This window comes from Dasypus novemcinctus, chromosome 18 (assembly GCF_030445035.2).
Source record: "Dasypus novemcinctus isolate mDasNov1 chromosome 18, mDasNov1.1.hap2, whole genome shotgun sequence".
NCBI lineage: Eukaryota > Metazoa > Chordata > Mammalia > Cingulata > Dasypodidae > Dasypus > Dasypus novemcinctus.
Window position 1 is genome coordinate 54,193,155 of NC_080690.1, and position 25,998 is coordinate 54,219,152.

The following is a 25,998-nucleotide window of genomic DNA, read 5'->3' on the forward strand; positions in this document are numbered from 1 at the left end:
ACTTATGCAATTTGGAATTTTCTAGTAGCCAAAGGGGGAATACTTTTGGAGTGAGAGGAGGCTATAAGAAGATGGAATGCTAGGACACTCAGGGGGCACTGGGGCCATCCCAGGAAAACTAAGATGGATGTCCACCCTCCCACCGTGCAAGTCCCCAGATAACTTATAATAGTAAGAGGCTTGTGATCCTTCCACTCACTCCTGAGATCCCACTTATTAAACAAGACCTTTCCAAACATTCAAATCTCCTGTGAACCCTTTAAACCCCCCCCCCCATGATAGTCCCAATAATATGTAACGACCACAAAGCGTGAGATCCTCCAATGAGCCTCAGACTCCCTTGACACCCCAAATGCCCAATGATACATCCAAAAATTCCCCGTGAGACACCCCACTAAATGCCTAAAACCCTTCAAAACATCCCCAAAATATCTCCTGCAATGTCCTGTGGCATGACCTCAAATAGAGGCCAGCAAGAAACCCGTAACTAATAATGCCTTTACATCCCTCCAACATTCCATGCCCCTCATAACTATGAGCCCACACCCCTTAAAGACCCCACCACATCTCACCACGAGCAGCCAAAACACACACCTGGGACGCTCCCCCTTAATCTCTCCCATGAACCCCACCCCCACCCCATTCTGCTCCCAAACACCCTCTCCCAATGATCCCACAACCGCAGGTGGGGCGGGTGCGCAGTGTTTATTGAGCTCCAACACTTTCTGTCCTCCCTCTTACCCTCCGTCGGGGAGGAGTTCCTGGGGCTCCCGGCGGCACCTCGCGGCACCTCGCGCTTTCCCACCTTTTCCCCCGCGCACGCGCAAGAGAGACGGCGCGGAGGGCACCGGCCTTCTGCAGCAAGCATGCGCACAAGCAGCAGAGGAAAAGAGCGTGTCCGCCAGGGAAAACCGCCCGGCAACTGATGACGTCATGGAGGCAGGCGCTAAAAACGATTGGCCGGGTTGAGTTTAGAGGCCAAGGTTGCGGAATCTATTTCTCAGTCCGTTCTCAGGAAGTGCGAGAGACTGGGCGTTGGGTAATGGTGGTGGGCAGGGGACTCGGGGAGCTTGCAGTCCTCGTGGAGCTCTGCATGTTCCCCAGCCATGACTCTGTCTCCCGCCCTGGGCAATGTCCCCAAGTTGCCTTTGGTGGGGGCAGCGACACCCAGCCCAGATGCTGCTGCAGACTAGAAGGGCAGCTCCGAAGATCCAGGAGGCTGGGCCCTTCCCTTTCCCATAGTGGGCCCAGATGCTCCAAAAAGTGGGCTAAGAGTGGGACCTGTGGTCATGATTTCACAGGACAGTCGTCACCCCAAGTGGGGCCAGGAGGCCAGTTGAGGGGTCATCCAGAGGCCCAGGACACCCCACCCACCCCAGGCCCCAGCCAGGGCCAGGGTCCCGTCTGTCTCAGGCACTAAGGTCTAATTCGTGATCCTGGTAGATCTGCGTGGGACCCTTGAAACAGGCAGCGAAGAGGAAGCGCTTGCCCGCCACAGTGATGTGGGCAAAGGCGCGGGGGGCCACCAAAGCTGGGGGCCCCAGCTCCTGCAGCGGCTGCAGGAGCCCCTTGTCGGGCTCGAGGCGGAAGACCTGGCTGAAGGCAAAGTCGCTGCCCAGGATAGCCAGCTGGTCCCTGGCGATGAGAAGGGGCTGGAAGACGTGGGCACCGCGCGAGGGCAGCTGCTGCAGTAAGCGGAACATGGAGCCATCCCAGCGCATGAGCTGCGGGGAGGCCACTGGTTAGGGCTTGGGGTCCTGGGAGGGGGGCTGCCATCGTCCCCCAGGTTCTGGCAGACTTGGAACGCTTGGAAACGGAGGCTTGTGACTCCCCAAACTCTGGCAGCTGTCTTATCTTTTTCAGAAATGTCACCGCCACTACCCAGCAGCTCAAGCCACAAACCTTGGAATTGTCCTTGACCCTTATCTCTCCCACACACACCCCTTGGACTCAGCAAATCCTGCCAGCTTTACCTACAGTATTTTTCTCCCACCCCCACTGCCCACTTCTGGTCCTCCTCAGCCACAGCTGCAGCTTCCTTGCGGGTCTCCCTGCTCCCATCCCTGGCCCCACCATCTGTTTCCCACTCAGAGACCCCATCAACTCCTGAGTCAGATCAGAGCGCTCCCCTGACTCCACACACCTCATACCAGGTAAAAGCCCAAATCCTTACCGGGACCCACAAGGACTGGCATGCTCCAGACCCCGAGGGAAGCCGGTGGTGCTGGAGCATAGCGAGGGAAGGAGGGGGTGGGCAGCGCCTAACACCGGCGTCGGCCTTGGGGTTCAGAGTCTCAGGGTTGGGGCGGGGAGGGCTGTGGGTCATTGTAAGTCCTGGAGTGTGTGAGTTTGGGGGAGAGAATCTGAATCTTGGGTCAGCTTTAGTGTTGAGGATGGAGAGTGGCTAAGCATCAGCTTTGAGGGATCACAGTCTGGGAGTCAGTGTTGGGGTGACGTCAGAGTTCAAAGGTCAGCACGTCAGGCTCAGGCCGAGTATAGAGGCCAGCATGCAGAGTGGGGTCATTGCTGAGAGCCAGCACCCCTCGTGCATCCCAGCACCTGCCCTACCCCACCAGTCCCGGCCTCACCATGGAGTCCCCGATGTAGCGCGTCAGGCACAGGAACACGTCCCCACCGGCCTGGAAGTGGTGCGTGGCGTAGACATCCTCAGCCTCGGGGATGTCCGTGCGCCTCTCGAAGCGACCCCCAGACCAGTGGAAGAGCACGGGCCGCTGCGAGGCGGAGGCCAGCAGCAGGTGGGGCCGGCCGTCCAGCTCCAGGGCCTCGGCGTCGGTGTCGCGGTGCCAGGCGTGCAGGCTCTGGCGCGGGTAGAAGCCGGGCCCGTCCCGGCACAGCAGCGTGGTGCTGCCTGCCTTGGAGGCGTCGGCCACCACGAAGCAGGGCTGCCCGTCCAGCCACAGCAGCTCGGCGTCGTTGGGCCGCAGCAGCCGCCGCGGGGCCAGCGCCTGCGTCAGGGCCAGCCGCAGGCCGGGGTCCGGCCGGGCCCACAGCTGCGAGCCTCCCCACAGGCGGGCGGCCAGCACCAAGAGGCGCGGGCCCAGCACCAGGGGCTTGCAGGCCACCACCGAGGGCGCTGGGGGGACAAGGTGGAGGCGGGAGGACGGGTCAGGCCCCTGGGGCTCCGTGCCAGGCCTGGGGCGGGCAAGAGGGTGTGAGGGGGGCTCACCGGACAGCTCTTCCTCGGGCCGGAAGCGCTGCAGGCCGTAGTCCCAGGCGAGGACAAGGCAGCGGCCGGCGAAGGGCTGCGCCAGGATGACATAGGGCTCCCCCTGGTAGGAGAAGGATTCCACGCCCAGCGCCGACTCCCCGACTGTCTGGAACCAGGTCAGCTCTGGGGGTGGCAGGAGAGTCAGGCTGGCCCAGGGGACCCCAAGCGTCCCCATCACTGAGCCTCAGTTTGCCCATCTCTGAAATGGGAACCAGCCGGGTGCTTGCCTCATAGGGACATCTAACGTCTTCATTCGTAATGCCACGGTAATCATTTCTTTTCTAAACTGCCTGGCATCATCGAATACTGGCTTAGAAAGTGTGTTTTTTTCACTCCAATTCACAACAGCCCTCTGGGTACATTCAGCCATGTATCCGCCTTGCAGATAAGGCCTAACATTAAATGCCAGAGGCAGCCAGTTGTCCAGCAAAAATCCATCCTTCCATCTCCCACGAAATAAGGTATGAAATGAGCGGCCAGGGCACGTTCTCCCAGCTGCCCCTCTGCCCCTGCAGGGAGATGGGTGCTGCCACGTCGCGGCGAGGTTCTCCATTGAACTGGAGCGGAAGTGACGGGTGCGATGCACAGCTCGCCTGCTTGCATGGAGACGGCTTGCCCAGGACATGGTCTCGTTCCCCTTTTTCTCCTGAGCCAGCTGTGGGCAAGCCACAACCCGTGTCAACCACCAAAACGAGGACTGTCCCCAGGGGACTGTGCCAGCCGCCTGGGCCGCTCACCTCCTTTCATGTACACATTTTGAACCTCTTTGTTAAAGCGGCTCAGCTTTTACGGTAACTGGGACACCAAGGCTTGTTAGTGCTAGGGCCAGGCAGTTGACTTCCCATTACAGGCCGGCCCCTGTTCTAGGTGCCAGGGTCGAAGCAATGAACTGAGCCACCAAGGATGCCCACCAGAAAGGGATCTTTTAAAAACATTTGTCAAATCATGCTCCAAGCCCTCCATGGCTCCCCAGAGCCCTCGGGATAAAGTCCACTCTCCTCCCTGTGGTTTTCAGGTCCAGCACATGGAGGCCCCTGCCAGCCTCCATCCTCACCTGCATCCTTCCCTTCACTCACTTATCCCAAGCCGTGCCTGCCTTCCTCTGTTCCTCAAACAGGAAAAGTGCCATGCTGCCCCGGGGCCTTTGCATAAGCCGCTCCTTTTCTCTGGCGTGTCCATCCCTCTGTTGTTCATTTACCTAAATCCAGATCTAATGTTACTTCTTCCAAGCAGCCTTCCCTGACCTCTCTCTTTCCCCCTCCACGTGAGGTAGGATCCCTCACTCCCGTTGACCTCTCTCATCTCTCCCTGTATTTCTCACAATTCATAGCATACATTTTTTTGTGTGATGTTTTCTTTAATGTCTTTCTCCCCTCACCCTTGGGACGGCGAGTCCCATGAGGCCAGGGCCCAAGGCTGTCTTGATCACCACAGTGTCCTCATCACTTCACTCTGGGCTGGGCACAGAGTGGGCCTCAGTGAATGTTTGAACAAATGAATATGTGTAACCCCTAAGTCAAATCCCCTTATTCTATGAGCCCCCCAGACCCAAAACATGAATTACAGTTGGGTCATAAAAATTATAATATCGGTAGCATCCATGTGATAGAGCCTTCTGGGCTGAGCTCAAGCGTCTCCTCCTTCCAGAAGTCCTTCCTGACCCTCCAGCTATGTCTGGTTCTTGCTCTGGGCCCCCACTGTTCCCTGGGCATCTCCTACCCCACCCCCGCCCGCCCCTGCCAGCCCCATCATCTGGCTCTTGCTGCCTGGTGGTGGTTCTCCTTCCTCTGGATCGTGGGCTCAGGGAGGGCAAGCCCCTGCGCTGCCTCATCACTGCTCTGCTCACAGCATAGCCCAATGCCCACAAAGGTAGCCAGATATAGTTACAGAAAAGCAAAATGAAAGTAAATGTAAATGAGGTAGTGGTGCGGTGCAGTTCTAAGCACCACGCTTGGCACACGGGAAGTATTCCCAAAATGTTCAGAGTGAACATTTATAGAAAGGCCTCCCTTGCCAGACCCGTGCCGAATGCTGTGCAGACGTGGATGCCTCCTGGAGTTCTCACAGCAACCCGACGTCAGGCTGTTACTCCTATCTTACAGATGAGGAAACTGAGGCCCAGGGGGTTGATGCTGCTTGCGGAGGGTGTCACAGCCAGGACTGAGGGAGTGAGGTCGGCCCCTCAGCCCTGGGAGCCATTCCCCCAGGCTCCCCCGCTCCTTCTGGGGACCCTTTTCCCCACCCCCCACTGGGAAAGCCCCCACCTATGGCTCTGCACTTGAAAGTCTTGGGGTCCAGCTGACGGAGCTGCATGTGGGCCAGGGCGGTGGGGCCCGCGCACGCCCCAGTGCCCACGCTGGCGTTCACGGTGGGCATCCACTGCAGCAGCCAGAGGAGGCGGCAGTCACACTGGAACGGGTTCCCGCGGAGGTCCCTGGGGTAAGAGGCCCGGAGGGGCTGCGACGTGGCTTCCAGCCCCGGGAGGCCACACGCCCCGCTCCCTCCCTGGACGAGGGTCCCCGCTGGGGTCCCAGGGGTGGTGTGAAAAATAGGAAAGAACCTTTGCAGCCGTACCATGTTGCTGCACAAATGTGGTATACAGGTGCCCCCAGCAGCCCCCCAGAGAACCCCTCACCCTCCCTGCCCCCTTGACCCTCACACATGAGTCAGGGTCTCCAGGCCTCGGAAGAGGAATCTAGGGAGGGTCTCTAGATGGTTATTGGCCAGGCTCCTGGTGGAGGGAGAGAAGGAGGACCCGTCAGTAGCTCCCGGGATACCCTGGGTCCCTGGGTGCCAGGTGGGGGAGCCTGCCGGGAGGGCTGGGGCCGTGGGGGTGGTCTGGGAGGCACGCACAGGTGTGTGAGGGAGCGCAGTCCTCTGAGGGCATTCTTGGAGATGGAGCCAATCTCATTGTCCTCAATGAAGCTGTGGAGGGAAGGGGGACAGGGGGCGGTGAAGGGGAGACCCCCCACAGTGCTTGGAGGAGCTCATCCTACGAACGCCATGGGCAACTGGAAAGTGCTGAATCTCCCCCACTGCCTGGCACAGCCTTCGGGAAGGCCTCCCAATCTCCTCGTCATGGTCCCAGCCTATAATTTCAGGAACGAAGAACCCGGCTCTCACTGTGATGACTGCCACCACCATCACAGACCCCGATGCCAGCACCAGCTCCCCAGTACCAACAGCTGCCGGTGCTACCGCCATCGTGCCATGCCACATCCACTGCCAGCCCAGCCAACCCTGTCACCAGCACTGACACAACCACCTGCAGCCCTCATCAGCACCAGCATCATCATTACCAAACCCCATGCCAACAACACTCGTACCCTTTACCAGCGCCACAACCATCACGACCAGTAACCACACGCCTGACACCATCATCACAAACACCGGCACCGCCACCCACATTGCCAGCACCAAAAACGTCACCATGATTCCCGACACTCACCTCTCACGCACCACCAGCACCACTCGTGCCAGCACCTTGGCCATCATCACCAAACTGACGCCAACCATACTGCCGTTGCCATCGGCGCCAACATCGCACCGTCACCGACATCAGCACCAACCCCAGAATCACCACTCCCCACAACACTGATAATTTTCACCAACCCAGATTCTACAACCTTGATCATCAACGTCACCAACATATCATCACCGTCGGGGCCACCATTTTTATCAACACCATTCTCGCTCCAGCAGCAGCAGCAGCAGCAGCAGCGGGACCGCTCCGCATGCCACCATCATCTACACCGTCACCTCCACCAACATCCGCACCATTTACACCAATACTGTGTCTGCTATGTCTCCACTGCCATCCCCATACCACCACGCCCCCATCACTACCACCGTCACCAAGATCACCTCCACCACCTCACTCAGAGCTGCTTCCTGGTCATTTGAACCATTTCCCCATCTGGCCTCTTTGCACTCCCCCTGGGCTCCCACAGTCAGGGAGGGCCTGAAACAGTCTCTGGTTGTGCAGGCCCCTTGGAGATCTTGAAGCACATACAGGTGACGTGAACAGGCTGAGGATCCCGAGGCTAATTGAGGGCCCTGACCCCACCTGAGCAGCCAGGCCTCTTGCCCCTGCAGGAGGGGTACTTGTCCAGATGCCTCCTCTCCAGCGCTGCAAGTTCCTACCTCCCCCTACTCTGAGAGTATCCCAGAGAGGGGACCCTCCCCCCCCCCCCGCCCCGATCTGGGCCCACATGTCCCCACCCCCCAGTCACACTCACAGGTACTGCAGGTAGGACAGGCCTGCAAATGCATCGTCCTCAATCATGGAGAAAGAGTTGGATGTGAAGAGACTGGCAAGGGAGCAAGAAAGGGAATTTTTCCAGAGTTACTGCCCCCTATTTGAGCCTTGACCCCACCCTGGTCCTGTGGGCGTGGGCGCACCCACACATGCATGCAAGTATGAGGATGTACGCGGGTGCTGAGGCCGTCACAGACACTCATGTGCACGTGTGTGTTCACATATGCCATGCCCGTGCGCACACACCATCCCCCATGCACGTGCACGAACACTCCCATGCCCGTGAGCACGGGCCCCCACACGTGCAGGAACACCCCCGTGCCTGTGTGCACACAACCCCTTGCACGCCCCTTGCATGAACCTCCCTGAGGTGGCCACTGGCTCAGCCAGGCCCCACTCACAGCAGGTGCAGCGATGGCATCCTCAGGAAGCTGCCGGCCTTCAGCTGGGTGACCCCAGTCCTAACGAGAGAGCTGGGGACACGGGCAGTCGTGGGGGAGGAGACCACCCCTCAAACGCTCTGTCCCCATCCCAGGGCACTCTCATGTCTGGTAGAGCCTGACCTGCTGCTCTGGCCCCCGGTTCGAGGTTCCTCCCCTGCATCTGAGGGCCATTTGCCCTCCTCACTTGGCAGGGATCCCGGCAGCACCCAGCCACCCTATCCGGCCATCCTTCCTCCCTGGGCCCCACATGGTGCCCCTGCCCTTTGGGAGTCCTGGTTTCCCCCTTTCACTCCCTTTTAAATCTCAGAAGCCCCTTTCAGACAGCCCCACAGCCTCTGCTGCCCACACCCCTCCCTGAAGATCCTAACAGGTCTTGGTCCTCTTGGGGTCCCCAGACTCCCCCACCTTGGGGCCCACAGAGGGCCTGACACTCACAGTGACAGCAGGGTCGGGGAGAAGCTCTCGGGCAGGTCCGGGGAACCCTCACACAGGGCACCGTCTTTGGAGCAGGAGCAGCGTGGAGGGCACTTTCCCTTTGGGGGTCTCCAGGGCACCCCCAGCCCTGCCCCAGCCAGCAGCAGCAGCAGGATGCCCGGCCCTCCCATGCCCCCTCGCCCCCCGCGGGCCAGGGCCCCAGCTCCTCTCTGCTCACCAGCTTGGCCCTGGCTGCGGCCACCACATTTCCATTCCGCCCGGCTCCGTCTGCCCTGCCTCTCTCTGCTGTCGCTCTGTCTTCCCCCTCTCTGATGTCTGATTTCCTTTCCCCTCCTAGCACTGTCTTTCTCTTTGTATTTCTGACTCTGGGCGTTAGGCCGCCTCCCTCTCTCTGTCTTGGTCCCTAATTCCGCCTGTCTCCATCTCTCTCTCTCTCTCTCTCTCTCTCTCTCTCTCTCTCTCTCTCTCTCTCTCTCTCTCTCTCTCTCTCTCTCGGGTTCTCTTTCTCTGTGTCTCTGTCTTTCTCTGTCTTTAGGTCTCTGAGTATCTGGCGTCTCTCTTTCCGTGTGGGGGTGTGTGGCCCTCTGTCTGGTGTCTCTTTTGTCATTCCCCTGCCTCCCTTTCCTCCCTGCACGCCACCCCCACCCCTCCTTCCAGCTCCCTGTAATTTCTTAGCGGCCTCTCATCCCCCGCCCCTTCTCCTTGGAGGTTTGGGAAAGGGACTGGCAGGGGACTGCAGAAAAGAGGAAAGGGTCAGAGGTCAAGGGAAGAGCTGCCCTGGGGAAGGGGAGGGGCCACCGAGGACTGGGGCCACTCCCAGCCAGCCCCCTGCCCAGATTCCCCCACCCCAGCCCATTCGGAGAGTTGGGGAGGACTGTCACCAGGGTGGGGACCAGATGGCCCTGTGAGCGGGAGGGGCGGGTGGGAGGACAGGCCATTGCTGCTGGGGCCGCCCGGGCACTCCCAGCCAGCCCCTTCCCCACATTCCACAGGGCATCGTCATCAGAGCTCAGGTCCGGCTGCTCCCTCTGGCGGCCACACTGAGCAGGGCAGCTGTCCTGCCCCAAACCCTGGACCCACCCTTCCCATCCCCCTGCCCTGAAATTAACCCCTTGAGTGCCCAATGTCCATTGGAAGTAGGGAACAAGTCCAAGGAAATGATGACGATGCCACCTCCTCTCCAGCATTTGCACCAGACCCTGTCCTAAAAGTCCCACATCTATTAATGCAAAGCTTCCTCGCCAAGCCCTCTGAGGTGGGTGCTGTTGTCACCACCACTTTACAGATGGAGAAACCGAGGTCCGGAAGGGTCACAGTTACCCAGCTTGTGGGGAAAGCCAGCATCCAAACTCAGACAGCTGGCTCCAGGGCCCTGCCAAGTGACTTTGCATCTTTGGAGAGCCGAATTCACAGCTATATTTATAATTGGATATTTTCCTTTGGACAAAGCCTTTAGCAAGCTGGATAGTGTCTGTGCATTAAAGTCAGAGAAACAAATAAACGACACCCAGCCTGAAACAGTAAGAATGATAGCATTCATTGAGTACAAAGAGAACTGCTGAGGTTTACGTGAATTTATGTCCCCAGTATTCACATCCACCCGTGTGGTGGGCAGTCATATATCCTCACTTTACTGATGAGGAAACCAAGGCACAGGAGGTTAAATGATGACACCTAACAACTAGGTTGTACCTCCTCATTGCCTGGGCTCAGGACCCACCGCCAATGAGGAGCCAGCACAGCCTCTCCCGGCTGGTGCACGTACCCGGAAGACTCGTTTAGGGGCAGGGGCTTGACGACACCAGCTTGGGGGGCCCAAACACCTGGGTTCTAGGCCTCATTCTGTGTGGCCTTGGCAAGTCATTTAACCTCTCTTGGTTTTCCCATCTGTCAAATGGGGGCAGTCATGCTGAGATATGCGTGGGCACCCCACTGTGCAGCATGGGTACCCCACTGTGCTCGAGAAGGCTCTGAAGGTTGGGAATGGGCTCTGCTCCAGTGGTTCTGTGACTTGAGCTCTTGGTTTCCTCCTGCCTGATGTAGGATGATAAACCTTTTTATGGGATCTTTGAAAGGGCAGATAAAGAGTTTAGGGCCAGGGGCACAGAAGGGACAAAGACAGACCCCAACTCCCCTCTCCCAGAGCGCCACTCCCAGTGGTGTCATCAGTTTAGGATGAGGATGACGGTGAAGACAAATGCTGATGATAGCTAACTTTAAAAAAAAAACCACTTACTGTGTGCCAGGCTTCGTTCTAAATGTTTTACTTGAATGACCATCCCAGTTTCCTTCTGAGGGAGGCAAATACTATGATCTCCATTTTTCAGGAGAAACTGAGTCCCAGAGAGGTTAAGTTATTTGCCCAACATCTCACACCAAGAAAATAGCCAAGGCGGGATTCAAACCCTGGCAGTCAGTGCTCCAGAGTCAGCCCTGTGAGGGAAGGAGGCTGAGGACGAACTCAGGGCTGTCCAGGCACTGCCCGCTTGACCCCTGCTCCCACGCCCCGTGCCCCGTCACCCCTCCCCAGTGCAGCGTGAACGCCAGGGTTATCATTAACCAGGACTGCCGTGACCCTCGGGTGCCGGCCGCCGAGGGCAGAGGGTGAGAGGGCTCAGGTAGGGAGCGAGCCCTTCAGAGCCTCCTGCGTGCTCTGAAGTCACATGCACACACATATGTGTGCCTCAGGGCCCCACCTGTGCCTGAGGTGGGCACGTCACCTGTCCCTGCCTGTGTGTCCTGCCAGATGCGGGCTCTGGCTCTGTGTCTGCCCTCGACCACCAGGGGGCCCTTGGGGACTGAGCCATGTTTTGCTGAGCTTCCTTGCAGTTCCTAAGCAGTAAAGGGCCCTGACCCTCTGAACCTCACCCGGGGTGACACGTGCGGCCTCAGTGATTTCATCAGTTTATAAGAGGGGAAACTGAGGCACAGAGGAGCCACACGGGCTGCCCAGATCACACCATCTGGGTCGTGCCGGAGTCGGGACCTGCTCCCAGGTTTTGGTCACTAGTACGTGTGACTCCGCGTGTGCTGTCCTCCAGGTGCGCCCAGAGGCCACGTGAGCTCAGAGAAGGGAAAGGTCGGGATTAAGCGTGCTATGCCCGTTTGTTGGTGCTCGCGGTCTGTGTGCTGGAGCCTGTGTGTGTGAACATGAGTGTGGAGGCCTGTGTGCCTGTGTGGTTTCGTGGCCAGCCGTGGGTCTCTGCATGTTGCCTGAACACTAATGCGTGTGTCTCTGTCTCCGTGGCCATGTGTAAGGGTGGCCAGTCCTGTGGCTTGACAACGTTTCTGTGTGCACATCTTCTGTGTGAGCCCGTGTAAACGGGGCACGTGTGTCTTCAAGATTTTGAGATCATGTAGAGTGCGGGCCGGGTTGTGTCTTCGAGTGTATTTGAGTGTGGGTGTGCAAATCGGTGGTGGCTGTACGGCCATGCGTGGGTGCATGTTCGCCAAGGCGTGGGTCTCGGCACCGTTGGTGAGAGTGGACGGTTGTATGTCCCTGCCTTGACTGTCTCTGTGTGGGCATCCATCAGAAAGAACATGCAGGAGTTGGGCTGGACCCAGGTGTGTTTGTCTTGTGGCTTGTGACTGGTGTCAGAGGTGCAAGCCGCAAGTCTGCGTCTTTGGATTTCTCTGTGTGACGCGTGTGCGCCTGCCTCCGTTTGCATGTATTTACTACATGTATTTGCCTGTTTTTGTGCCTGTGTGTCTGGATCTTGGGTTTCTGTGTGTGCCCCTGCGAGGGTCTTTACTGCAGCAGCAGACAGCAGCCCTGTGGCAGGGCCACGGGCTCCGCAGGATCAGGGATTGGCAGGCCCTAAGTGTTCAGGCTGAGCAACCTTAGGCCCCGCAGGGCCAGTTCCCAGGAAGCAACGCGCAAGTTCATGGACACCGGCCCTCCGGCCCCAGCTCAGCAGCCGAGGTGGACCCAAGGCCTCTGTGAGTGTGTGTGTGCGTGTGCACACGTGTAGTCCCTGTCTCTGCACGGCCCTGGCCAGCACCCCCTCTCCAGCTTTCCCACTCGCACACTGCCTGCTCTTCCTCCGTCTGAGCTGAGAGAGTTAACCCAGCAGGCCCGGGCGGGCTGGGCTGGGGGCCGCCCCCTGGCCCCCCTCCAGCCCCGGCTCCAGTTACAGCTGCTGGTTGGGGAGGGTCAGGGCGGGGTGGGGCTGGGAGGGGAGGCTGTTGGGGGCAGTGCGTCCAGCTCTGGACCAGGGGGTCCAGAGTGCTCAGCCCCTGGGCCCAGGCAGACGTTTGGGGGCCTCCTTCGGCGGGGGACAGCCTGACTGGGTGAGCTGCCCCCGCCCCTCCCGCTGGCCTCACCCCTCCCCTGCTGGACTGCCTATTTTGGGAGCAGGAGTGGCCAGCGCTGGCTTCTCAGGCAGGCCGGACCCAAGAGGGAGGGAGAGTGAGATGGGAACGTTGGGGCTCCCACAGGGGTGGGAGGGTGGGTGCGACTCCTCCCTCCCCTGCTGCTGCGTGGGCACCCTGGCTGCGCGGGGTTTGGACTCACATGTCCAGCTCCAGCTGCGTCGTTGTCTGGGGGCACCGGAGGCCCAGATGAGGAGGAGCCCGTGCCTGGCTGCGTCTACACCCCACATCCTGCTCCAGTCAGAAGTTTTGGGAGAGGGCGTTGTCCCCCCCTTGAGCCCGGCTCTGTGAGCGCGTGCGCATGTGCCCCTGACATCTGCCTTCTAGGTCTCAGGCCCCCTGGCCTGGGCCTCTTGTCACCCGCCCGGCATTGTCTGGTTGAGAAAGCTGCCGCCCGGAGGCAGGCAGAGGGGCTGCTTTCCTCTTTCTTCGGTCTTTTCCCATGGGGGCAGCCCATGGCAGTGTGACAGCCCAGCGTCACCCCAACAGGCTTGTGCGTGACCCCCGGTGGGGGACGGAGGCTGTTGCCATGGAGGCCAGTGCAAGGCGAATTCCTCCGGGGTGAAGTGGGAGATATTTATACCCAGGGTCAGGCAGAGAGCGGCGGGCGGCCGAGGGCAAGGAAGGCTGGGACCTCGCGGAGCAGAGCGGGCCGCGGTGTGCAGGCAGGTGGCCTCGGCGTGTCCCGGCTCTTGCACGGAGTCCATCTGTCCCCCGGCGTGGGGCAGGGCATCCTGCTCTCCCCTGCTCTGGTAGGCCCGAGGGCCCCAGGGCCTGCTGCGGGAGGCGGAGGCCTGTGGGAAACTCTTGGGCCCGCCTGGGCCTCGCCCCTGCCCTTGCTGCGTTACGTTGCCGCGCGGTCCCCATTGCGCGGGTTGTTTTGGTGACATCGTGTCCCGGAGAAGCAGGGGCTGCCTCTGTTTCTCTAGCGACTAAGCTTGGTGACGTTGGTGGGATTAAGTCCCCAGTCTTACTCTGGCTTAACCCTTTGGGTTCAGCCCCCAGTGGTAGGTGGGGGGAGCTTCAGGTACCCACTGGCTGACCCTTGTCATCCCCGCAGGACGATGGCGTCTCTCAGCCATATCTGGGTTCTCTGTGCGGGGCTCCTCGCCATGGCCAGTGCAGGTGAGTGGGGGAGACACCTCACCACACACCTCAGGCCCAAGGGGGGCGGGGGTGGAGGAGACCCCGAAAGAGAATCAAGCGGGGAGATCCCAACCTAAACCGAGTCAGTAAGTCGGAAGTCTCCACATGGGGTCCAGCCACAGGCTGGCATCTGGGGGACGGGAGAAGATGCCCAGGTCCGGCCAAGGGGGAAGGCGGACGCTGGCTCCCGGTGGAGTGGTGGAATCACAGATGGCCTGACAGGCAAGAGAGCGGGGTCCAGGAGGTGCTCCCGCCCTGCCCAGCACCCCGAGAGGGGGCTGCCTGCCCGAGGCCCCCCAGCCCCTGAACTCCAAATCCAGGAGAGTGGGGCCCCTGAAGGGTCCTGGGAAGCATCCAACCGCCGATTTCTCTCTCTTGCCAGAAGGACCTCAGGAGCACGATCCATTCACCTATGGTGAGAGGCAGTCTGCGTGGGGGCCTGTCCGGCCCTCACCCCACCTCCCCCGTCCTCGCCTCTGTCAGGGTCTCTTTGTCCTCTCTGTTTCTCTCTCTGTCTTCTTATGTTTACATCTCTGTCATCTGCCTCTTCCCCTCATTCTAACTCTTTTGCTCCCGTCTTGAGTCCCAACCTGCTTCTGTCTGTCTCTCTGTGTCTCTGTCTCTCATGGCACCTCTGCTGCACCTGCTCTTCCTCCCCTCCCTGTCATCCTCCACCCCCTTCCTTCCTCCCCACCCCCTCCTCCCTCCCCACCCTCTGCCCTTCTTTGCTCCTTGCTCTCCCTCTTCCCCTCCTTCCTCCCTTCTCTGCTCCCTCCTCCCCTCCCTGATCTCCTTTCTCCCCTCTCCCCCTGCCCTTCTCCCCTCCCCCCCTCTACCTGCAGACTACCAGTCCCTGCGGATCGGAGGCCTCATCATCGCGGGCATCCTCTTCATCTTGGGCATCCTCATCGTCCTCAGTGAGTACCCCCAGCCTGCCCTCGTCCCCGCCCCGTTTCCCGACCCCGCCCCCAACCCCGCCCCCGGCCCCTGCCCTAACCCCGCCCCCGGCCCCGCCCCGTGCCTGTCCCTGGCGTGGTTCCCGGCTGCTCCGCCCCGCGCGTCGGGGAGCTGGAGCCACAGCCCTGCACCGTGGCCACCTGGAGGGAACGCTCAGTCCACACCTCCCTCCACCTCCCGCCTCCCCAGGCAGAAGATGCCGGTGCAAATTCAACCAGCAGCAGAGGTAAGAGCCTCTCAAGGGCCCTCACCCGCCTATTTAGGCCCTAGAGGGGCGCTGGAGTCGAGGCGGGAAGTCCAGCCCACCCCCCGCGGCCAGAAACCCTTCAGCAAATGGGTGTTTAGCACCTGCTACCGGCCAAGCCCCAAGCCAGGCCCGGGGGAAGCAGCTGTGAACAAGCCACCCGCCCTGACTGGCCGAACTCCCGGCCCAGTGGGGGCGCTGGCCGTGGGTTCCAGCTGCCCCACCAATGTAAGATCACAGAGAGTGATCAGTGCTGGGAAGGCAGGGACGCCGGGAAATGAGATCACCTCACGGCGCGTCCCAGTTTAGCTCAGAGTCCTGTTCCCAGCTCTCGAACGCATCCTAATGTTCGAAAGCACAGGCAATTAATCCCTTCTCCATGTTCACACAATTACAGAGAGCCTTCTAAGTAATGAGGAGTAGTTACCCGGCGAATACCACACGCCAGAAACTGTTTCATTGTGTATTATCTCATTTACCACCAGCACCATCCCCCACCCATCATCCCTATGAGGTAGGAGCTATTATTGCCCCATTTTACAGATGAGGCCCAGGGAAGTCAAGTCACTTGCCCAAGATCATGCAGCTGGAAGGCCCTCAAGCCCTTTTGACCATCTCTCCCCCACCCACTTCAAGCCCCCTGGCACTCCCTGCTTGGAGCGCCTCCTGCCAGAACTTGTTCTAAGTGTTCCCATGTTTCAACCGCTCCTGGGGCCCCCTGGTTTTCCGGCAGCCCCTGAGCCTGTAGCCTGGTCCATGGCTGAGCCTCCGTCCACCGGTCTGAGGCACGAGGGTTCTGGAAGCTGCTGCTTCTCTCTTTCTCCATCTCAAGTTCCCTCTCCCTCTCTCTAGGACGGGGGAGCCTGATGAAGAGGAGGGAACTTTCCGCAGCTCCATCCGCCGTGAGTCTGGGGAGATAACCCCCTTTTCTGCTCCTCTCTGGGCACGTGGAAGGAGGGTGTGCTCTGGTACCGGAGGGCGGGGAGTTCCCTGGCGCGGACCCCCCGCCCCCCACCTGACACCCGACCTCTCTGTGCCCGCCTGCAGGTCTGTCCAGCCGCAGGCGGTAGAAACACCTGGCGCGATGGAACACGGCCAGGTCCTGCAGCTCGGCCTGGGCTGGGGGGTAGGGGGGAGGAGGAGGGGGCGACCGGCAGGGCGGGCGGCGAGCAGGAGTGCTGGGGTGTCCCTCCTTGCCTCTTACCCTTTTTACCCCACAGGGTTCCCCTGGTACCTGACGCCTCCCACCCACCACGCAGCCCGCCCCCACCCCGCCCCCGGCCAACTCGACTGTCCCCTTCCCCAGTCCTGCCCCCTACAGTCTCTCCACGGCCGCCCAGGCTTCCAATAAAATATGCTTTTCTCTCTTGACGTCGCTGTGTTTGTCGGTCAGTCCCTCTCGGAGCAAGCCTGGGTGTCTCTTCGGCCCCGGCAGGGGGCGCCCCCACCCTCAGGGAAGGGGCGGGGACGCCGGCAGTGGGCGGGGGCGGCCCGGGCGGGGGCGGGCTCCCCAGGCCCCCATTGGCTGTAGCCCCCCCAACAACCAGGGCTCCCCCCTTTGCCCCCCCCACTCAGTCCGTTCCCCCCCCCCACCTCAGTCCGTCCCGCTTCCAGCTGCTGCAGCCGCGCCTTCACCGCCTCGACATCCAGAAGCCCCCTGCTCCGCCCGGCATGGCGACCCCGACCCAGGCCCCCACAGAGGGTGAGCGTCTCCTCGGGAGGGAACACAGCGGGGCTCCGGGATCTGAGGGCTTGGGAGAGAAGGTGTGGGGCGATTCCAGGACTGGAAAGGGAGGAGAGAGAGGAGGGGATGTCCGCTCCTCCCCGGGGCGGAGGCCCCTCTAGCGTACCCCTCGGCAACACCACGGGTCTCTTGGACACCCTTTCGCCGCCGGTGGCTTTCCTGTGCGGGACCAAGGTTGGAAGTGTAGGGGCCCCGGGAGGAAGGATGCTCAGATCGGTCTCTATGGCAACCGAGTGGTTGGTCCAGCACAGTGGAGAGAGCAGAGAAGAGATGGGCTCAGAGGGCCGGGCGTGGGGGTGGGAAGTCGGTGGCCAAAAGAGTTGTTGCAGATTTCAGGGGTCTCTGGGTGAGGAGGGGGAGGGGGCCATATCCCCCTTCTTCCTCTGCTGGGTGTTTCCTGACATCCCTGGCAGGCAGGTTCAGAGGGAAGAAGAGAGAGAGGGAGAGCTGGAAAGAGGAAGTGAGAGACGGGGTGGGGTGGGGGGATGGAGAGAGACAGAAAGAGAGACCAAAAACCAGAAAGGAATATAGACAGCAGGAGACTAAGAGGGCCTAGAGGTGATGAAAAAAAGACCAGGAGCCACAGGAGACGCAGGGAGCCAGAGCAGACGTGCGATTTGGAGAAATTCAGAGACAGTGAAGGGGACAGGCAGAGATACAGAGAGAATCAGAGACAGAGAGGATCTAAGGGGAGCATAGAGACAGAGACAGGGGGAGAGGGAGACCCACAGGGAGAGGACCAGAGCGAGAAGGAGGGGCAGCAGCGGGTGGGGCCGGAGCCACTGCAGTGAGACCCGGTGGGCAGGAGTGGGGTGGACCCTCGTGCCCAGCTCCATCCCAGCCTCCAGGGTGGTGCCAGCTCAGGGAGGCGCACTTGGGCGTGTGCACACACATGCTCCTCCCGCTCCCATCCTGCCGCGCACCAATTTACGTTTCCCACCCATTAACCCAGTTCTGCTCCTACTAACACGCTCACCCCCACTGTTGCCCCCTAACAGCCCCCTTTCTGGAGCCTGCTTCTGCAGAGGAGCAAGGGAAAGGATGCTTTCCTGGGGGGGGGGGGGGGGATTTCCAGCATTGAGAGCAAAGCCAGGGAGCAGGCCAGGGGTGGTGAGGAGCCCCTGGTGGTGGAAGGAACCCCAATTACACTCCCATCTCTCCCCCCTGCCCCCTTTCCCGGCGGGCGGGGGCTGCTGCACTGAGCCATATCTGCAGAATCCAAAGCAGGGCGGGGGGAGGGGGGCTGCAGAGGCTGGAAGCCACCCTAGGGAGAGGGGGCAGGGCAGAGCCAGCAAGCCTGGCGGGAGCCCAGGGCTTCTTTTTGCAGAGGTGGTGGTTAGCAGGATCGATGGCAGCAGACAGGCAGAGGTGGGAGGACAGATGCCCTAACCCCCACCTCCCCACTTTCCCCAGTCACAGCGTGAGAGTGAACCGCAGGTCTCGGGAAACCCCAGAGAAGGAAAAGCACGTTGTGCATTGTAAGCAAACTAATTAATGATGAATTGTTGGGGAGAGATAGGGAGGGAGGTGAAGGTCTTCTCTGGCCAGAGAGCAAGAGAACTAGGGGTGTGGGGGCGTGGAGAGGTGGGGAGCAAAAAGCGGGGATACATGAGCACCTCTGAGTCTGGGTCCCTGTGGCTGAGAGGGTCCCTAAACTTGGCCAGAAGCCAGCACTGCAGGGGCAACGACGATGATAGGGGTGGAGGGAGGAGAGGGGAGCAAGATTGGCACCAGGGTCAGAAACCCAACCCCCAAGCTTCCCACATTCCCTTCCACAACCTGGGGCGCCCAGACCCCTCACCCCTCTTCACCTCTCAAGATGCCCCAGTTGCCATAGCAACCACCTCCTTTCCAGTGTTTCCTTGGCAAGTGGCCAGAAGTAGTCCACATTCCTTTTCCTGCCTCCTGGCCCCACCTTTAGCCCAGCCTCACCCTCAGGACCCAGATTGCTGGAGTAATGAGTACCAGAGGAGGATCTTCTCCGTGGAGCACTGGGCACCAAGGGAGGAACCAAAGAAGATTCTAGGACAGGCGCTCACCCCACAGGTTCCTGATGACTTTCGAGCAGAGGGTTGTGTGGAAACACAGGGGACAAAAGCAGGACAATCTGGCTACTCCACCTTCGATGCAGCTTCCTGCGGTATAGGAGTGCCTCGCATTAATTAATTAATTAATTAATCCATTCATTCATTCATTCCAGAAAACCCCTCTGAGAGCCTTTCATAAACGCCAGAATTCACAGCAGCCATGAGTGAAAGTTCCTCACCATCTGGTGGGGGGGAGCTGGGACAGCAGCGCAGCTCACTCTACAACGATTCCCCATCCTGACGCTTTTGAGTACCACCTGCATGGTTCTTGCCCTCTCCAAATGTTTCCCCACACTTCACTTAATATTTTTCCTTCAAAGGATGAACTTTTAAAAACGTTAATTAGCTCTATTGTAGATCAGCACCATGAATGGGGGCAGGGGAGAGTTGTTCTTTTTTGTTTGTTTTTCTTTTTTGCCTTAAATTGAAGGCAGTCATAAAAACAATCTTAGATAAGTGAGTATGCCTCTCTAGGCCTCAGTATCCCTCTTTTATGAAATTGGGGTGGAGATCACTCCTATATCAAGGAGCTGGGGTGAAGATAACGTGTGTTATTACCTGTCAAGTTCTTAGAAGAAAGCCTGGCTGTTAAATGCTGGTTAGATAAATTAAATAAAGGAAAAAGCCAAATAATGTCACAAACTTCTATCTGCCGAAGGCCACTGCCTGCTGAAAGCCTATTTTCTCCTGGATAGAGGGGGAGATTAACAGGAGTTGGAAGGTGCTCAAGACACATCAGCACCAACTATGGCTTCCTCTTCGAAGGCTGAACAGAGAACTGAGAAAGGCCAAACTTACACATTGCATCAGCCAGTTCTGTGCAGGGTCTTGCCTGGGTTCCACCTGTGTCTGTCACTTTAGGCCATGCTTTGCTACAATAACAAATAGTGCCACAGATTTCAGTGGCTTATAAAGGTTTATTTCTCACTCACACTTACGTATCAATCACAGGTCAGGCAGGGGTCTCTAGTCACGGAAGAAAGTTGCAGCAGCTTTGAATATTAAGGTCATTATCTTGAACATTCTGGTCACTAGGCCAGAGGCAAAGGACAGCTCTAGGGAGTCTCGCATAGGCATTTAAATACCCCAATCCCAACCGGGGACTGACTGTGGCACTCCAGTTCATAGACCAGAATTAGTCACATGGTTCCACCCAGCCTCAAGGGGGGCATCCTTCCCTGAGCCTGGAAGGGGAAAGAACACTAGTGACCTGGTGGGCCACCGTACTGGCACACACCCCACACTTGGTAGAGGTCTGCTCTAGGCAAGGCTGAACTTACTAAGAGCTGTCGGAGGCATCGGGGAGCCTCTGGGATGGGCTTCCTGCATGGGAAGGAGGCTCCTCGCTCTCCAGAAGGAGAAGATGGTTTGAGGTGGGGAGGTGGGAGATGGGGAGAAGTCAATCCACAGACTCACATGTTTTGTCCACACATTAACATTTCTGAAATTGGGGTGAGTTTTCTAATAGATGGGGATGTTTCATTTGTAGAGTTACATACATATTCACACACACTGGGAAAGCTATTGCAAAATCAATATTGAATCTTAAAATCAATGGTGTCTTAGAACTAAGTAATATAGGATATTAATCAGTGAGGCTCCCCTGTGCTGGATTTGGTGGCAGCAGCAAATGGACGAGAGCAGTGGCTGCAGTGGCCGCCCTTGGGAGCTCTCAGATGACTGAGAAGTTTTCAGAAATGTTTAAAGGAAGCTTAGTGATATGGGTCAGCGGTCTAACAGTGGGGATGGGGATCTCTGAACCCCCTGGCATCACATGTAAACAGGGGTGGGTATATGTTTTTTCAGGGAATGACTCCACAGGGGTGTGGGGCCAGGACTGCCTTGTATGGTTGACTAGGTTGTACACTGCACAGGGGAAGATACAAATTGATGGAGTGAACAGGGGCTGGAATCCAGCCTATGTCCCACTCCTAGATCTGGTGTGCTTCTGTGGGGCTGTATCATCCAGAGCAAGGGGCCTCTTTGTCTGGTTTCTACAAAGAAACTACTGGGCCAGTGGCCCTACACAGGTCCTCAGAAATGTGAAGAAACCAGTGTTGACATTTTTTTCCCTCTCTCATTCTCTGTCTTCCTCCACAGCTCCTCAGGAACATGACCCATTTTACTATGGTGAGTGTCGGGCTCTGATGGGGCACTCTGGGGCTGTGTCAGGGGTGGTCGCATGCGCACAGGTCACTGCTAGGGTGGCTGCAGCTCTGGCCACAGGATGCTTGCTGGGCCACTGGCCAGGTGACCACAAGGCTGGGCTTGGGGAAAGCAGAACCAGATGGGAGGCAGGGGCTCTGCAGTCCCTCTGAGTCCCCTTCAGATCTCACCAGTACCCTGGGCTGGTGTGTTGGGATCATCGGAGAAGCAGGTGAGGGAAGGACTTAAACCCAACGGCCCTGAGGTCAGACTGCCTGGGTTTGAATCTTGTTTATCTACTTAATAGCTGTGTGACCTCGGGCATCACCTCTCTGGGCCCTTCTATAAGCAAGGAATAATACTAGTTCCTACTCAAGAGGACTGAATGGTACCAATAGATTGTCCCCTCAATGCTGATGCCCAGGCCTGATGGAACTGGCCCCAGTTCCTTTTCTAGACACCCTCCTGTCCTTTGCCTTTTCTTATTCAGAAGGTTCCTCTAAGTTCTTTCCCACCCCAGGGCCTTTGCACTTCCTGCTCCCTTGCCAAGAATACTCATTCTCCTCCTCCAGGCCTTAGATGAAGTGTTGATGGCTCCTGTTGGAGAGTCTGTCCCTTCCTCCCCTGGCAAGAGGAACTACACCCACAGCCAGCCACAGCTGCTTGACTCCGTGTTGTTTTGAGTTTCTGCTTTCGTTTCAGTGCTTTATAACAATGTGAAACTCAGCTCCTTGAGGGCAGAAGGTTGACCACTGCTGGGACATAGGGGGTGCAGGGGACACTGCAGTGAGCAAGGCAGACAAGCATCCCTGCCCTCCACACTCAATGGCAGGAGGCGAGAAAATAAACTTGAAAATTTGTAGTATAGTAGATGAGGAGAATGACTATGAAGGAAGGTAAAGGAAGGAATGAGACTAGAGGGTGTGGAGGAGAGGATGGGAAATTCTAAACAGGACAGCCAGGGAAGTCTTCGCTGACATTTGAATAAAGCTCAAAAACTGGTGAGAGATGGGAAGCGGACTTGGCCCAATGGATAGGTCATCCACCTATCACATGGGAGGTCCGAGGTTCAAACCCCGGGCCTCCTTGACCCGTGTGCAGCTGGCCCATGTGCAGTGCTGATGCGCGCAAGGAGTGCCCTGCCACGCAGAAGTGTCCCCTGCATAGGGGAGCCCCACGCACAAGGAGTGCGCCCCATAAGGCGAGCCGCCCAGCACGAAAGAAAGTGCAGGCTGTCCAGGAATGGTGCAGCGCACATGCTGACCTGACACAGCAAGATGACGCAGCAGGGGGAAACACACATTCCTGGTGCCACTGATAAGGAGAGAAGAGGTCACAGAAGAATGCACAGTGAATGAACACAGAGAGCAGACAACTGGGGGGCGGGGGGGGGGGGAGAAGGGGAGAGAAATAAATAAAATAAATCTTTTTTAAAATAAAAAAGCTGGTGAGAGAGGAAGCCATGTGGCTATTTGAAGGGAAAACTTTCAGGTAGTATGAACAGTGAGTGCAAAGGCCCTGAGGCAGGACCAGACCGGCTGTGCTCCAGGAGCAGCAGGGAGGCCAGTGTGGCTGGAACAGAGGAGAGAGGGAGGACCTAAAATAGGGAAGGCCAAGAAGGAATGGGGACCAGCTAACACAGGGCCTGACCAGCCGCCTTGAGGACTTCGGATTTTACCCAGAGTGAGGAGAGCCAGGGGAGGGCTCTGCACCCAAGGAGGCCACTGATCTGCGGTCCTTGCGGCTGTGCAAGGGGGACGTGGGGTTGTGCATCGAGGCCATAAAGGAGGCTGCTGCAACAGCCCAGGTGGGCCACAGTTGTGGACAGGTCGGGGATCAGGGCGGCGGTGGTGGATGGGGTGATTAAATAAATACGTGCATTTTAAAAAGTGCATGGCCAGGAAAAAGGACCCAGAGGGAGAGGGCAGGAGAGGAGGGTAGAGCGCTCTGTGGGCAGCAAGGGAGGCCAAGCCCGTGTTTGAGCCTCACCTTGACCCAGCGGAGGTGCCTCCCGCCTGGGCTCAGGGCAGAGGCTCCAGGGGGGGCTGAGGCGCCGGCCCCGCCTTCACGTCTCCCCTTATCGTCCCCAGACTACGACACTGTACAGACGGTGGGCATGACCCTGGCTACCATATTTTTCCTTCTGGGCATCATCATCATCATCAGTAAGTGTGGTCCCTTCCTGGGCTCCCAAGTGCCCTCAAAAGGGGACTGCCTCAGGGTCCCCAGGTGCCCCTGCGGCTCTTGTCCAGACCCTGGCCCTGTCTCCTTGATCTGTCACCTCTCTCCTCACAGGCAAGAAGGTGAAGTGCAGGAAGGCGGACTCCAGGTCTGAGAGGTCCGGCAGCAGTAGGGGGGCGGGCGAGCTAAGGGAGGGGGAGGGGGACTGGGGGTCCTTCCATAGCAGAAGATCCCCTGGGCCTGTCACATGTCCTACACTTCCCATACCTGGGGTTATTGCACCTCTTTATGGGCTTCTCTCTCACCTTTGTTTCCTCAGCCCAACATGCAAATCCTGCAAGTCAGAGCTTCCTTCCTCAGGTGAGAGTGAAAACGTGTGCTTCCGGGAAAGGATAGGAGGGAGCAGAAAGGGGTGTCATCACATTGGGGTGTATCTGGGAGGGGGGCTACCAACAGATGGAGAAGGGAAGTGGTAGGAAGCTGAGACCCCGCAGATCAGAGCTCTCAGCCATGGAGAGTCAGTGGGATGTGAAATGTCCCGAAGAGTCCACACAGCTTCCCAGAAACGCCTGCGCAAGCCTGTCAGAGCAGGGGCAGACTCATTCCCCAGGGGAGAAAGCCACCAGCCCACGGGGACGGCCCCGTGGGGGAGAAGGACTTCTGCTAGCCAGAGGGAGGAAGACGGCGTGAGAAGGTGGGAGGGGAGAACGTTCTCCGGACTCTACTGTTCAGCTGGCAGATCCAGTCATGACCAAGAAAGAGAAAAAAAAGAAGAAAGGAAGGGAGGAAAGAATAAGGGCTGGAAGGAAGGAAGCGAGGGAGGGAGGGAGGAAGGGCTCCTGGATAATGGTGTCAAAATAACAAAAAGAGAGATGCACAGAACATAGTTTTTTTTTTAAGTTGACGTTGGAAATGTGGATGCTGGGAGTGTGAGGATGGAGATTGTAGGAGATGGACGGAAGGTACAGGCCAGAAATGAAATGCTGAGAGGATGGAGGGTGTCAGCTGGTGGAGAGTATAGGAGAGGATGAGGGTGTAGCAATGAGATGGGGTATCGGAGAGGATGGGGGGGGTGGAGAGGGATGGGGTGTAGGGGGGCTAGGGTGTAGAAGGATGGGGTGTAGGGGTGATGAAGGTGTAGGGGGATAGGGTGTAGGAGAGAGATGGGGTGTAGGGGAGATGGGGCTGTAGAAGAAGGATGGAATGTCGGAGGGGGATGGGTGTAGGAGAGGGCGAGGAGAGGGTGGCGATATAGGAGGGGGTGGAGGATATAGGAGAGGGGTGGTGGGTGCAGGTGGATGGAAGGTGTAAAGGACAGAGAGGGGCAGCAGGAGTATGAGGGGGATGAGTGTGTAGATGAAAGATGGCACCTCCTTGCAGGTGTTCATTTTATTTATGTAAGATCTTGACCTGTTTTTGGTGGAGTTGCATCCTTTCCAGGGATTTTGAAAAAATCAGAGCTGGGAATTACTCTGCCTCTTATAAAGCCCTAATAACGTAAAAGTGAGCTTCGGGGTATTCCATATTTGGGGGCATTTGGCATGGAATTTGATGTGTTTTGTTTTAGGTTCTTTCAGTGGGATTTTAAAACATTAACTTGTGTTAATGGTAGGGATGAGCAGAAGGAAGAAGGGGCACTCTGAGGAGGATGAGCGGGTGGATTTGGCTTGGCACCCGGGGTCCAGTTTAGGAATACGTACAGGGTTCTGGCGCACCCCAGTTAAGTCATGGTCCCGAGGGGGCGGGAAACGGGGCAACTCCCGTTGTACCCAGATGTTCCCGGAGAGGCGGTAGAGGAGGGGTGGAGATGTGGAGAGACGGTAGAGGAGGGGTGGAGATGTGGAGAGACGGTAGAGGAGGGGTGGAGATGTAGGGGGGCACGGGGCAGGGGAGGGGGCGGGGTGGAGGAGGGGGACGAGGAACAAGAGTGGTTAGGGGTGTGGGAGGGGGCTCCCTTTCTGGAAGGGGAGCCCAGAAGAGCTCAGCTTGGGTCTGGGGGCGCCGGCCTCATCCCAGGCGTGTCCTTCCGCGGGCGTCCCCGTGGTGCAGAACGGAAGCCGCACGGGTGTCCCCATGTGGACCAGAGGGTAGACGTGGGGAGGGAGGACAGCCTGCCGGTGGCAGCCCAAGGCGCGACCGCCAAGGCGCCTGGAGGCGAGGGACGCGCCCACCCTCTGGGGGCCGACGCCCGCGCTCTCTCCCCCAGCCCCTGGCGGCGGCGGCGTGTAGGACCAGCCGCGGGCACCTCCACTGCTGTCCCCGCCTGAGCGCGGGAGCCTGAGGCCCGGGTGGAGGCGGTGGGGACCCCAGCCTCGCGCCGGGGAGCGCTCCCCCGAATGAGCCGCCCCGCCCACCCCGAGGCTGGAGCCGCTGCACCCGCTGCCCTCCCCAGGCCTTGGCAACGACGACCCCCCAAAGAGCCCGTCTGTACCCCAGACCCAAGGACTCAGGCCATCCGCTCCTGGGATCCGGGAGTCCACCCCAAGCCCCACGGAATCCCCGAGTACTGCTCCCCCGCACCGCCCCGTCTGCTCCCCAAAGACCAGCCCCTGCCCCCTCCACGTCTTCGTCTTAAGCTTAATAAATGTGCATTTGGTTTTCCCCCTTGTTTTATCTGTGTGTTCTCGTCTGTGGGGACAAAACTAGGGGGTGGGGATGGAAGGGGGATTGAACAGAGCCTGGATCAGCCCTCGCCTGCATCCCCAGAGCTGTCCCCTCCTCGTCCTCCACCTCCTTCCCTCCGCAGCACCCCCAGCTG

General features: G+C 58.7%; 3 protein-coding genes across 13 annotated transcripts; 2 read left to right on the forward strand and 1 right to left on the reverse strand.

Moving 5' to 3' along the window:
• Positions 1–686: 686 nt before the first annotated feature.
• Positions 687–12,944, reverse strand: LGI4 (leucine rich repeat LGI family member 4). 5 transcript variants are annotated; one of them, XM_058279217.1, is made up of 9 exons: positions 8,366–12,059; positions 7,889–7,960; positions 7,468–7,539; positions 6,083–6,154; positions 5,889–5,960; positions 5,494–5,663; positions 3,188–3,352; positions 2,589–3,094; positions 687–1,724 (listed from the first exon to the last, which is right to left on the reverse strand). In XM_058279217.1, exons 1-9 carry the CDS (start codon positions 8,533–8,535, stop codon positions 1,410–1,412), a joined length of 1,614 nt encoding a protein of 537 aa, XP_058135200.1. In that variant the 5' UTR covers positions 8,536–12,059; the 3' UTR covers positions 687–1,409. The 5 variants fall into 5 exon arrangements, with proteins under 5 accessions (XP_058135200.1, XP_058135202.1, XP_058135201.1 ...); XM_058279219.1 differs by lacking the exon at positions 8,366–12,059 and adding an exon at positions 12,879–12,944 and having other exon boundaries at positions 2,589–3,352; positions 7,889–7,948; XM_058279218.1 differs by lacking the exon at positions 5,889–5,960.
• FXYD1 (FXYD domain containing ion transport regulator 1) lies at positions 12,237–16,454 on the forward strand. 5 transcript variants are annotated; one of them, XM_058279222.2, is made up of 8 exons: positions 12,890–13,023; positions 13,797–13,861; positions 14,265–14,297; positions 14,725–14,799; positions 15,029–15,065; positions 15,936–15,985; positions 16,131–16,182; positions 16,304–16,454. In XM_058279222.2, the coding sequence occupies exons 1-7, from the start codon at positions 12,926–12,928 to the stop codon at positions 16,151–16,153; spliced, it is 381 nt and encodes a 126-aa protein (XP_058135205.1). In that variant the 5' UTR covers positions 12,890–12,925; the 3' UTR covers positions 16,154–16,182; positions 16,304–16,454. The 5 variants fall into 5 exon arrangements, with proteins under 5 accessions (XP_071065324.1, XP_071065323.1, XP_058135205.1 ...); XM_071209223.1 differs by lacking the exon at positions 12,890–13,023 and adding an exon at positions 12,237–12,304 and having other exon boundaries at positions 16,131–16,454; XM_071209222.1 differs by lacking the exon at positions 12,890–13,023 and adding an exon at positions 12,587–12,655 and having other exon boundaries at positions 16,131–16,454.
• A 119-nt stretch (positions 16,455–16,573) lies between these two features.
• FXYD7 (FXYD domain containing ion transport regulator 7) lies at positions 16,574–25,841 on the forward strand. Of its 3 annotated transcripts, none has more exons than XM_058279226.1 (6): positions 16,574–16,785; positions 21,015–21,044; positions 23,150–23,224; positions 23,355–23,397; positions 23,560–23,600; positions 25,447–25,841. In XM_058279226.1, the coding sequence occupies exons 1-6, from the start codon at positions 16,755–16,757 to the stop codon at positions 25,467–25,469; spliced, it is 243 nt and encodes an 80-aa protein (XP_058135209.1). In that variant the 5' UTR covers positions 16,574–16,754; the 3' UTR covers positions 25,470–25,841. The 3 variants fall into 3 exon arrangements, with proteins under 3 accessions (XP_058135209.1, XP_058135210.1, XP_058135208.1); XM_058279227.1 differs by having other exon boundaries at positions 23,355–23,388; XM_058279225.1 differs by lacking the exon at positions 23,355–23,397.
• Positions 25,842–25,998: the final 157 nt, after the last annotated feature.

Coding starts and splice junctions, on each gene's coding strand:
- LGI4 (XM_058279215.1), bottom strand. CDS start 8,535: ATGGGAGGGCCGGGCATCCTGCTGCTGCTGCTGGCTGGGGCAGGGCTG. Junction 7,961..8,365: donor TCCCCGACCCTGCTGTCACT/GTGAGTGTCAGG, acceptor CCGTGTCCCCAG/CTCTCTCGTTAGGACTGGGG. Junction 1,725..2,588: donor GCTACATCGGGGACTCCATG/GTGAGGCCGGGA, acceptor GCCTCCCCGCAG/CTCATGCGCTGGGATGGCTC.
- FXYD1 (XM_058279220.2), top strand. CDS start 12,926: ATGAGGAGGAGCCCGTGCCTGGCTGCGTCTACACCCCACATCCTGCTC. Junction 15,066..15,935: donor AAATTCAACCAGCAGCAGAG/GTAAGAGCCTCT, acceptor CCCTCTCTCTAG/GACGGGGGAGCCTGATGAAG. Junction 15,986..16,130: donor TTTCCGCAGCTCCATCCGCC/GTGAGTCTGGGG, acceptor GCCCGCCTGCAG/GTCTGTCCAGCCGCAGGCGG.
- FXYD7 (XM_058279225.1), top strand. CDS start 16,755: ATGGCGACCCCGACCCAGGCCCCCACAGAGG. Junction 16,786..21,014: donor GACCCAGGCCCCCACAGAGG/GTGAGCGTCTCC, acceptor CTTCCTCCACAG/CTCCTCAGGAACATGACCCA. Junction 21,045..23,149: donor ACATGACCCATTTTACTATG/GTGAGTGTCGGG, acceptor TATCGTCCCCAG/ACTACGACACTGTACAGACG.